Genomic DNA, 11,705 nt, shown 5'->3' on the forward strand with positions numbered 1-11,705 from the left:
AGTTGATAGAAAAGCCCAAGGCCCATTGGAGCTAGTGTCTTGTTGGTCCCACTCTAAGCCACACACTTAAGCTTAATTGGAAAGGCCCAAAAGGCCAGCCCAATTAGATAATTGGTTAGACACAAAGGGAGAAACATACAGAATTTTCTGTAGAGAATTTAGTGTGAACACTATTGCGAAGTGGTTTTTGTAAGTGTACAATTCTCTCTTTGGAACTGATTGAGAGACCACACATCTTGGGCGTTAGTGGAATTCGAGTGAAGATTGAAAGTGTTCCCAAGTGATTTTGATCTTCGGTTTTGAAATTCACCGCTCCGAGGTACACTCTCTTGTTCTCAAATTCTGAAACTTACATAGTGCATGTTAACTTTTATGAATGAAGTAGATCCGTTGTTTTCCACTGTGCACATGCATTTTTCCATCATCAAGAGCTTCTTAGAATCTAGAGTTAGGTGTGAGTGAGTTTTGGCAACTGTTCCTAACTCACATTTTAAGTTTAGAGTCTGTTTTAGGGTTTTGTCACGAAATAGCCAAAAGGGGAGATTGTAAAGTTAAATTTATTCAACCATTTGTTGGCTTTATTCCGTGCCAAATTTGCTTGTATTTTAGCAATTAGATACCTGTATTTAGGTGGGAATCATGTAAGGGTTGTGTGTGAGAGAGTGTGAAGAATTCAAGTGTGTGTGCAATCAAGAAGTTTTTCGAGACTGGATCTCGCAAGTGACTCGTGAGTGGTGACTCGCCCGAAGGCCACAGGTGTGAAGCATGCAGGAAGCTGAAGGGTCATGACAACTGGAGCACTATAGGACAAAAAGTACAGTTTGGCTAGTCAATTATTTTGCAACTAAAACCCGCTTCTACTCCCAGTTGCGAGTCAGTCGCTAGAACTCCCTGTTTTGTAGAAAAATGACTTTTCACATTCCTTCATACCCTACTATAAATACCCTTATACCTATGAAATGTAGAGAGCTTTTAGAGAGAATTTTGAGAGAGAAACCCTAGAGAAAAACAAAATTGACTTATCCATAATCTTATACCTTTGATTCTTAAATTCCTCTACTCTCACCCTTGAGAGGACCTTAGCCAAATCCTCATCTTACCATACCCATATCAGTGAGAGGGTTCTTTGGTATTTGGGAAGTAGTTCAGAGAGGACCAATTCATTTGGTTGATGCAATGGGCTTATTGCGGGATCCGATAAGCTAGAGAAGACAATGTTAGGTTTCACCCTGTTGGAGCAATAAGCTTAGAGGGCTTAGGTGCATCGGGTAGATTAGGCTTGGAGGGTCTATTGCTATTCATGTATCCTAACTGATTTTCTAGTTGATCACTTTACCGCTTGGAGGGTGGCAAAGAGGTTTTTCGCCGAGTTCTTTGGTTTCCTCTTCGATAACACATCTCAGTGTTATCTTGTGTTTGCATTTCTCTAACCCTTACTCTTTGCTTTTAATTACTACCGTGTTGTCATTAAATTTTGGCTTAGAGTAGTTTACTTGTTTGGGTATAGCTTATAGTTATTATTCCGCACATACATTGTTAGAATATAAGCTTGTGTTGGTAATTTGAAATTGGGGGTCTAAACATTCACTAGTGTTTTACACACCAAGTGAACTTTCACCTTCCTTGAAGCATCTTTCCATACCTTTGAGCTAGTTTCCATGATTCATATGTTAGGATTAGTGCCCTTAAATCCTATTGTATGATGTTATGTATGATATTATGTATGACATTATGTATGTCATGATGTATGACTTAATATTGTGATTGATAAAGTTATTTTATTATTATCTAAAATAATGGTAACATGAATATGAGACATTATCATATAGTCCATGAGATGCATTGTATGTGATTTATGTGAAAAGTCACAAAAGATGTAAATCACAAGTTCTTTGTAAACTCAGAATTTATAATTTGTAGTCGGTGATAAAATTGGGCATTTCATCTGCGAAGACTATAACGTATCAACTAAGATGGTTTGTCTTGATCATGGAAGTGGAGACTTCTAGTTGATATGTTGATATGTTTTAATAGTTAAGACATATTGAACAGGACCGCTGTGAGATTTATTATTCTCCTAACGACTGTCAAATGAATAATAATTCTCACGACTTCTATTTGCATGAACTCTTAATCCTGAGAGAATAATGGACTTGATCATGAGGTGTAGGTTGCTTTGATGTATCAGGAGTGAGATCTAAAGTCACGGTCAAAACCTCAGTATGTTGGGCAGCCACATTTAGTGTTGATGGAACATATATTCTCAAGATGGAATTCATAATCTCTTGATGGAGATATAAAATATTCCCTTGAGATAAGTTTAATGAGTTCAATTATTCAGAGAGTTAGGCCTAACCACTTTAGTAAGAAATTACTAAAGTATATATTTATAAAATTAGATTTCATAAATATATAATGAATAACTTTAAAGGATTAAACCGAGTACTCAAAATAAGATGTAGTAATTTACAAAGTGGTAGTCTACATTTATGACTTTGTGTTACTACGAATATTTTACGAAGGGGTTATGTGTATAATAAAGTCTTGGGATATAATTTATTAATAAGGCCTAGAGTGCAATTATATTTATATAGTGGTATTAAATATAATTAATGGTAACTTTGGACTTGTCAAGAGTTGACGGAAAAGCCCAAGGCCCATTGGAGCTAGTGTCTTATTGGTCCCTTTTGGTCCCACTCCAAGCCACACACTAAAGCCCAATTGGAAAGGCCCAATAAGCCAGCCCAATTAGATAATCAGTTAGTTATAAACGGAGAAACATACAGAATTTTTATTAGTGAAAAAAAAAGAAAAATAAAAAACGGTGTGTGAGAGAGTGTGAGACACACTTTCATTCTCCCTTTGAAAAAATGATTGAGAGACCACACATCTTGGGCGTAAAGTGGAATTGGAGTGAAGATTAAAAGTGTTCCCAAGTGCTTCTAATATTTTTTTTGAATTTCTCCACACCAAGGTACGCCATCTTGTTCTTAAATTCTGAAATTTACATAGTGCACGTTATCAATCATGAATGAAATAGATCCTTGTTTGTTGCTTCCGCTATGTGTTTTGTATGAGATACAAAACCAGAATTTTTCCTTGATCATAATGCTTCAAAGCTTGGGTCCAACTGGCTTGCAACAGTTTTAATGGCTGCAAAGGTAATGCTCAAGTTTGGTTACAAATTAGGCCAAGGCCTTGGAGCCATAGGACATAGGACCCTTGCTCTCATTGAACTCTTAGATAACAAAGGAAGGTTCAGTTTGGGATACGAACCCACTCATGAGGAACCCTTTCAAGCTTTCACAGACAAGAAAAGGAAGTGTGACACTTCAGGGATGTTTATTCCCCATATTAGAATCACTTTTTCGGCTCTAGCCGAGGTCATTATGCTAGAACCTTTCAATGAATTGGAAGATGAAGAGCCTGATATGGCTTGCATCACTTGGCTCTATCCTGAAGAGTTCTCCATGAACTCTATTATATCTCCTAAAGATAATCCGACTTCTACTATCCAACTAGGGATGCCAGGCGAGGCGGCAGACCTTTGGACCATTGAGCCTTGCTTTGTGGTTGCACCGGCTGAGTAAGAAGAACTACATCATCGAGTTATTGGGCCTCCTAATTGCCTGAGAGGGTTGGAATAGCATTTCTAGTTTGTTTTGAATGCTTAAGTTTTTTCATGCTTTATTTGTATTCCCTGTTCATTTCCCTAGTTTGTTTTCCCATAAACAACAACAACAACAAAAAAGCAATTTCCTTTTATCATTATCAAGCATGAAATTTGTTTTCCCCTACCCATAATCCATTAATGTAATATTCAGCTTATTATTTAGGAAATTTTATCATCTCTCTTTATTTGTTTTCTTATGAATATGTGTGTGCAAATTATCTTATGTTTCTTTGTATATGTTGCACTCTATATGATCTCTTCTGATTCCCAAATGGGTACAACGTCCATTTGCCATAACGAAAGTGTAGACGATGTGTGATAATACCTTAATTTTGCATATTTATATCATTATTAGAAATCATTATCATACTTATTTTGAGTTAATTCATGCATTTTATAGTTGGTTTTATAAAAATGCTGAATAATCAATGTTGTGCTTAATTGAATTTTAATGCGTGAATTTGTCTTTTGTAGGATAATGAAATTAAGTTGATGGATTTGTGCAAAGAAGAAAGCTAATGGACTTTATTTTTACAAGGGCCATGGTGAAGTCAAAGAAGGCCAACCCAATTAAATTCGAGTCCAATGGGAGCAAGGAATCATTGGAAATTTGCACCAAATCCAAGTCCAATTCGGATTAGGATTCCAGCCTGCGTACGAGTTAGTATTTGGAGCATAACTTTCGGTTCAGATGTCCAATTGAGATGATTCAAGTTGTACTGAAAATTTAACTTAAAGGGCTACAACTTTGTAGTTTACCAGAAGTCCGAATTCGGAATTTAAATGGGCCAAAAATGTCAGTTAAGTGAAGCCTAAAAACTTGGGATTTTCTCCAAACGGGAATTCAACTTGTAATCGGATTCCTTGACCTATTTAAAGGCTCTTTAGGGCAAAATTCAAGAGGGAGCTGACGTAGAACATAATTTAGGTTTTCTTAAAGTCTCTTTACAGTTTTTAAAGTCTTATTTGTGTTTTGGCTTGCTAGAAGCCTTGCTAAGGCAAGGGGTGAAACCCAACCGTTTATTAGTATGTTCATAACAATTATTTTATGGTTTTAATGCTTATGTTATTATGTTTTTGATTTATTTACTCATCTAGAAAATTTTTTAGCTTTGTATAATTCTTTGATTTATCGTAGACTTGGAGCACGTTAAATGCTTAGTATTCATTGCAAACTAATTCACTAGTTTTGTTTTGCCTAAAATCGATCAATATCAAAAAACTATCTTAAACAATTAATTCTTAAGTTTTTATTGTTAAATCATCCACCTAAGATCATACTTCGTATGAATTTTAGTTGAGTTATAAAATAAATATTGTTAAGACTACCAATAGATGTGTTGTGTGTGGATCCCTAAACCTTACCGCCTTAATATATTGTTATTTTCTCTCAACTTAAATTAACTTTACTAAAGAATCACAAATCTCTTCAATTAAACTTTATTATTTTAGTTTTATTCTCTTGTGGTTTGCTAATCAATTCCCTTTTCCCCGTGGATTCGACCTCGAACTTATCGAGTTATTACTTCGCGACAATTGTGCACTTGGGAGCATTATTTAAGTTGCAGCAATGTGAATGAGATAATAGAGTTGGATCATGATGTTGAAGGAATTCGAGGTCCCAAACTTACCTCAAGACGTCCTAGAAGTTCTGAACAGAGAGAGTGAAGGGTCCAATCCCAATATAGAAGAGACAAAGGTAATAAACCTAGCCGATGAAAGTGAGACAGAAAAACCCATCAAGATCCAAGTGAACTTTCCTAAAGACATGAAAAATAAGCTCAAAGCTCTGTTGAAAGAATTCAAGGAAATCTTTTCTTCGTCTTATCAAGATATGCCAAGACTAGATACAAAGATCATTGTCCATAGGATTCTAGTTAAATTCGAATGCCCCCTAGTGTGGCAAGCCCTTCGAAGGATGAAGTCAGAGATAATCCTAAAGATCAAAGAAGAAGTAGAAAAGCAGTTGAAAGCTAGTTTTCTTAGCACCATAGCCTACTCAGATTGGGTTGCAAACATTGTTCCCATGCCAAAGAAAGATGGGAAAGTACGCATGTGTGCCGATTATGGAGATTTGGATTTTCAGGTTATAATCAGATCAAAATGGTTGAGGAGGACAAAGCCAAAACAACATGCACCACTCATTGGGGAACCTATGCCTACGATGTCATGCCATTCGGCTTGAAGAATGCTGGGTGACCTACCAATGAGCCATGGTAACCCTGTTCCATGATATGATGCATAATGAGATCAAAGTCTACATGGACAAAATGATCGCTAAGTCACGCACTCCTAGAGATCATTTGATAGATTTGAGGAAGCTATTCAAGTGCCTTGTCAAGTACAGGTTAAGGCTTAACCTTAACAAGTGCATCTTCGGTGCCAGTTCTAGGAAATTGCTCGGCTTTATAGTCAACCAAAGAGGAATCGATATGGACCCAGAAAAAGTCCTTGCCATCAAGGACATGCCTGTGCCAAAAACAGAGAAACAAGTTCAAAACTTATTAGGAAGGATTAATTACATAGCCCGCTTCATAGCACAGTTGAATGCCACGAGCAATCCCTATCAAGTACATCTTTGTAAAGCCTACCCACACAGGGAAGATCTCTTGTTGGCATATGTTGCTCTCCGAGTTCGATATTATGTTTATGACACAAAAGGCCATCAAGGGCCAGGCTATATCTAATTACTTAGCAGACCAGTCGTTGAACAATCCAGATTTCTTGGAGCCCTTCTTCCCAGATGAGTATGTTTTGGCAATAGATCCAAGCCCAGGCAATGTAGAACCACAATGTTGGAAGCTTTATTTCAATGGAGCTGGCAATAGCATTGGAAATGGGGTGGGAGCTGAATTTCAATTGCACCAACAACGTCAGAGTAAGAAGCATGCATAGTAGGCTTGTAAGTTGCCTTATAGTTCGGCGCATATGACCTAAGCATCTTTGGAGATTCCTTGTTGATCATCTCCCAAATATAGGGAAAGTGGCAAGCCCAAGATACCAAGTTGATTCCGTATCAGAAGTGTGTCAGCCGTTTAATCTTGAAGTTCCAAAACATTACCTATGCTTATTTTCCCCGAGCACACAACCAGTTCGCAGATGCTTTAGCAACCTTAGCTAGTATGGTTAAGTTGGCAGAAGGAGATGAGATGTGACAATTGTACATAGAGGTCCGCGGCATGCGGCCTACTGCATGAACATCAAAGAGTGCATGAACGTCAAAGTTGAAGTCAATGGGAAGCCATGGTACCATGATATCAAGGCTTATGAAAGATAGTGAATACTAGCTTTGGGTCATAGACAATGAGAAGAAGTTCATCAGGCACATAGCATGCCAATTCTTCTTAAGTGGGGAATTCCTATACAAAAGGAACCACAATACAACCTTGCTTCGATGCATAGATCCCCTTGGCCTAACCATTTGATGGAAGAGATGCATGAAGGCTTGCTTGGAGCTCATGCCAGTGGACCCTTGTTAGCCTAAAAGATAACGAGAGTTGGCTACTATTGGCTCATCATGAAAAGCGATTGCATCAAGCATGTCATGACATGCCACCATTGCCAAGTCTATTAGAATAGAAAGAATGTTCCTCCTCAACCCCTGCACTTTCTAGCAATGTCATGGCCTTTTTCAGCTAAGGGGATGGACATCAACGAACCCATGATTCCAAAAGCCTCCAATGGGCATGAGTATATCTTAATGGCTATCAATTACTTCACCAAGTGGGTGGAAGCCGCTTGCTAAACAAGTGTCACCTAAGCTGTGTTGGCTCGATTCTTGAAATAGAATATGATTTACCGCTACAGTGTACCAGGAGAGCTTATTACAGATAACAGAAAGAATCTGAATGGGAAAATGATGCAACAAATTTGCCAACAAATCAAGATTGAACACCGGGATTTGGTTCCTTCCCGTCCTTAAATGAACGGCGTAGTAGAAGCCACCAATAAGAACATAAAGAAGATCTTGGTGAAGATGATAGACACCTATATGGATTGGCCCGAGTTCTTGCCATTTTCCTTGTGTGCCTATCGTACTATTTTTACTTCCATGAGTGCAACCCTATATTCCTTGGTCTACGACATGGAAGCAGTCCTTCTTGTAGAGGTAGAGGTCCCATCTCTCAGAATCTTACCGCAAACAGAGCAAGTTAACATGATAGATGAGAAGCGCATGACCGCAATGTGCCATGGACAGTTGTACCAACGTGAGCGAGCATTCAACAAGACAGTTAGACTCGGAGTCTTTGAAGAGGGTGACCTAGTCTTGAAAAAGCACAACCAATCCATTCCTAATCACAAAGGAAAGTTTTCCCTGACCTACAAAGGCCCATATGTGGTGAAGAAGGCCTTCTACAAAAGAGCCTTGATTTTGGCCAACATGGATGGGCACGACTTCAATATGCCCGCCAATTCTAATGCTATCATATAGTACTTTGCATAAGGGAGCTTCCAAGTGCAACCTCTTCTTCTACACTCCTATGTAACAAAAAAAAAATTCAATAAAAAGAAAGCAAAAAAAAAAAAAAAAAACAAACAAAAATCAACAAAAAAAAAACAAAAATCAAACAAAAAAATATATGAACAAGTAGATTGAAAAATCGAAAGGGTAGTCTATGCAAAAGCATAGCAAAAGAAAGAGCGTGAGAGAGCCTGTCAAATTTAAAACCCGAAAGGAAAGTCTAAGCAAAAATGAAGGCAATCAAAAATGTCATTTGAACTACGTGATAACCTAATCCTTCTCAATGGAGGTACATAGGCAGCCACCTTGGCCAGGCCACATTTAAAAGAAAAATCAGTCAGTTGAATCCGCTTAGGTTTATGATCAAGATCAATGGAAGAAGCATGCACCCTCTTGAGTTGCTCTATGTTTGCAACACGCGTGGCCCGCAATGGTTTTATTAAAAAATTTTATGGTCCATGCCAATGGAAGATGTACCCCAATTGGAAAGGAAAAGATTTGTCTAAGACAGGATGTATACTTTGGAAGCTGAGATATTGATATGCATACACTTACATTTACCATTTTATTTGTATGATCTTGCATTTTCAAAGCATTTGTGCACATACTCATTAAACATGCCTATTTTGTGCCTTTCTAATCCTTTCATGCATTGATCATTAAGCATCCAAAATACAAATCTCATAGATATAAATATCCTTGATAATTAACATATGCAAAAACATCTCTGTTTTCACCTGTTTTCCATTTTTAAGCATGACTTACAAACTAAACTATGGTTAAAAACTGATGAGAATCAACAAGCATTCAAGGATCCATTGCATGTTCCAGTTGGGCCTATTACAAGAGCAAGATCCAAAAAGATCAAAGAAGCACTTAATGGGCTGATTAAAGAGATTTGGGCTGATTCCAACGCATGACATTCCAAGCTTGGCCCAAAGGAAGCTGAAAACGTAATAAATTTAATTCAAGCTATTTAGGGTTGATCTGGCTTAATTGCGAGTGATTTATGGCATGAATTAATGGCTGATTGACTTTCTAGCTCTATATCAGTTAAGGCAGATTTTTTCCTATTTTGGATCTGCTAATTTCAGACCAAATCAACTTTTATTTAGGGTTTTATTATTTAGTACGTTTTTTTAGGTATTTTCGTTGTTTTTAGGTGCATTTAATGCTTTTTAGGTCAAATTTCATTCCTGATATGGTAAGGTATCAATTAGGAGTTATTTTAGAATATATTTTCTTGTCTGTCAAGTTTTATGGAGCCCTTAAATAGGCTCTAAAGTTTGTAAACGTTTTTTATAATATTATTGAATAGAAATCAGAAAAGGTGAGGCTTTGCTCTCTTTTGGTTCTTTAAGAACTGTGAACTTATCAAGGATTCTTCCTTGTGGCGTTCAAACTTTATACCTTCGGTTCGTGATTCTTTATAATCATTGGGTCAAGGTCAACTTATACCTTTGGTTCGCATTTCGATTATAAACGTTGGGTCAGGGTTTCTATCAAAAATCTGAATTTTAGCTTTCTTGGGCAAGTATTCCAATATTTTTGTTAGGTCTCAAAGCGTGTCGATTGAGGTTCGCATCAAAAACCCAAAAGTGGAAGGTTGTATGCAATTGCCTAGAAATTTATGACGTACCTTCCCGTACATGGTGGAATACTAACTACATAGCTCATATGCAGAAACAAAAAGAAACAGAAAGACTCCAACAAGTCAAACATGGCCCAAATGGTCTAATACTGCCCTGCATAGACCTTGAAGCTAGTGAGAAGTGAAAGGCCAAAAATGTATTGACCCCTTGTGATGGATTAATTGATTAATTAGCCAAGTTTAATTACGTATTGATCCCTTGTGATGGATTAATTGATTAATTAGCCAAGTTTAATTAATTAACCAATTTAACATGCAAACGCGTGGTAGCACAAACAAATCACCAAAAAACTAAAGTATGCAGCAGAAAATAAATGACACGTTGATTTGTTTACGAATGGGGAAAACCTACACGGCAAAAACCCCACCGGGTGATTTTAAGGTCACCACTCCTGAAATTCCACTATTATCACAACAAGCGGTTACAAGTAAAGGAATCCCAAGTACCTTACCAACCTACAGTTGAACCCTTACCCCAATACACAATTGGACTTGTTCTGTAGTGACAATTTCTCCTTTCAATGCATGGCTCCCAAGTACGTGACTAACCAATTGCGCGGATCCTAGTACGTGACTTCAATCACCAACTAGAGAAGATTGTTGGCTGCAAAGTTCTTCAATTCATCCACACGATGAAGATCAAAAAGATGCTTGGTCACAAAACCCTACGGTGCACATTACACAGCAACTTCTTCACAAGAAAGATGAACTAGGGCAAGAACTTTGTCTCTAGTCACAATTTGCTTGAACAAGGATTTCTCAATGCTTGTGCAACTTGTGTACTCTTTGACGGCTCTTAAAATAATCCTTTTATATGTCTAGAGTTAGGAGAAAAGAAAGCCCAAAGACACATCCACGGATTGGAATCAAAACCGAACTTAAAATCTGTTTTTCTTCAACCTCGACAGATAGAGGTGTCGAGATACTGTCGAGTAGCTGTCGAGCCACGGGGCTAGAACAACTCTTTAAACCTCGACACATGCTAGCTATCGAGCTAGCTGTCGAGCTTTAATGAACTTGCACTTCTCAGCTTGTTTCTTGGACAAACTTGATGACTTCAACACTTGATCTTGAAACACAGTTTCTTGAAGCATAAAACTCATCCTAAATCTACCCAATTACAAGTAAAGTGTGTTTTGTCAAAGGATTAGCCAATTACATAAAAGAATGGCATATGTTCTAAACAAGTGACATATGTCCTAACAAGAAGAATCGGATCATCCGAGGAACGAGTACAAAGCAACCCTACTACATCAAAGCCCAGATCTCTAGCAATCTCCCTTAGTCAGCCATCCATATGAATGTTGAAGATGAACCAGCTCCCTCTCCATACCAGGACCGCTGTGAGATTTATTATTCTCCTAACGATTGTCAAATGAATAATAAACTCACGACTTATATTTGCATGAACTCTTAATCTTGAGAGAATAATGGACTTGATCATGAGGTGTAGGTTGCTTTGATATATCAGGAGTGAGATCTAGAGTTACGGTCAAAACCTCATTATGTTGGGTAACCACATTTAATGTTGATAGAACATATATTCTCAATATGGAATTCATAGTCTCTTAACAGAGATACAAAATATTCCCTTGAGATAAGTTTAATGGGTTTGTTATTCAGAATGTTAGGCCTAACTACTTTAGTAAATAGTTACTAGAGTATATATTTATGAAATTGGATTTCATAAATATATAATGAATAACTTAAAGGATTAAACCGGGTTCTCAAGGATAAGATGTAGTAATTTACAAAGTGACAGTCTACATTCATGACTTTGTATTACTACGAATATTTTATGAAGAGGTTGCATGTACAATAAAGTCTTGAGATATAATTTATAAATAAGGCCTAGAGTGCAACTATATTTATATAGTGGTATTAAATATAGTTAATGGTAACTTTGGACTTGTCAAGAG

At 37.3% G+C, this 11,705-nt stretch overlaps 1 protein-coding gene across 1 annotated transcript; it reads left to right on the forward strand.

Annotated features, from left to right (window-relative positions):
- Nucleotides 1-7,595: 7,595 nt before the first annotated feature.
- LOC142608975 (uncharacterized) lies at nt 7,596-8,105 on the forward strand. Its single transcript, XM_075780625.1, has one exon. The coding sequence runs from the start codon at nt 7,596-7,598 to the stop codon at nt 8,103-8,105; it is 510 nt and encodes a 169-aa protein (XP_075636740.1).
- The last annotated feature ends 3,600 nt before the right edge of the window (nt 8,106-11,705 follow it).

This window comes from Castanea sativa, chromosome 9 (genome assembly GCF_040712315.1).
Source record: "Castanea sativa cultivar Marrone di Chiusa Pesio chromosome 9, ASM4071231v1".
Taxonomy (NCBI): Eukaryota; Viridiplantae; Streptophyta; class Magnoliopsida; order Fagales; family Fagaceae; genus Castanea; species Castanea sativa.

Bases quoted from the DNA above. Each gene is read 5' to 3' on its own strand.
- LOC142608975 (XM_075780625.1), top strand. From the start codon at position 7,596: ATGAACGGCGTAGTAGAAGCCACCAATAAGAACATAAAGAAGATCTTG.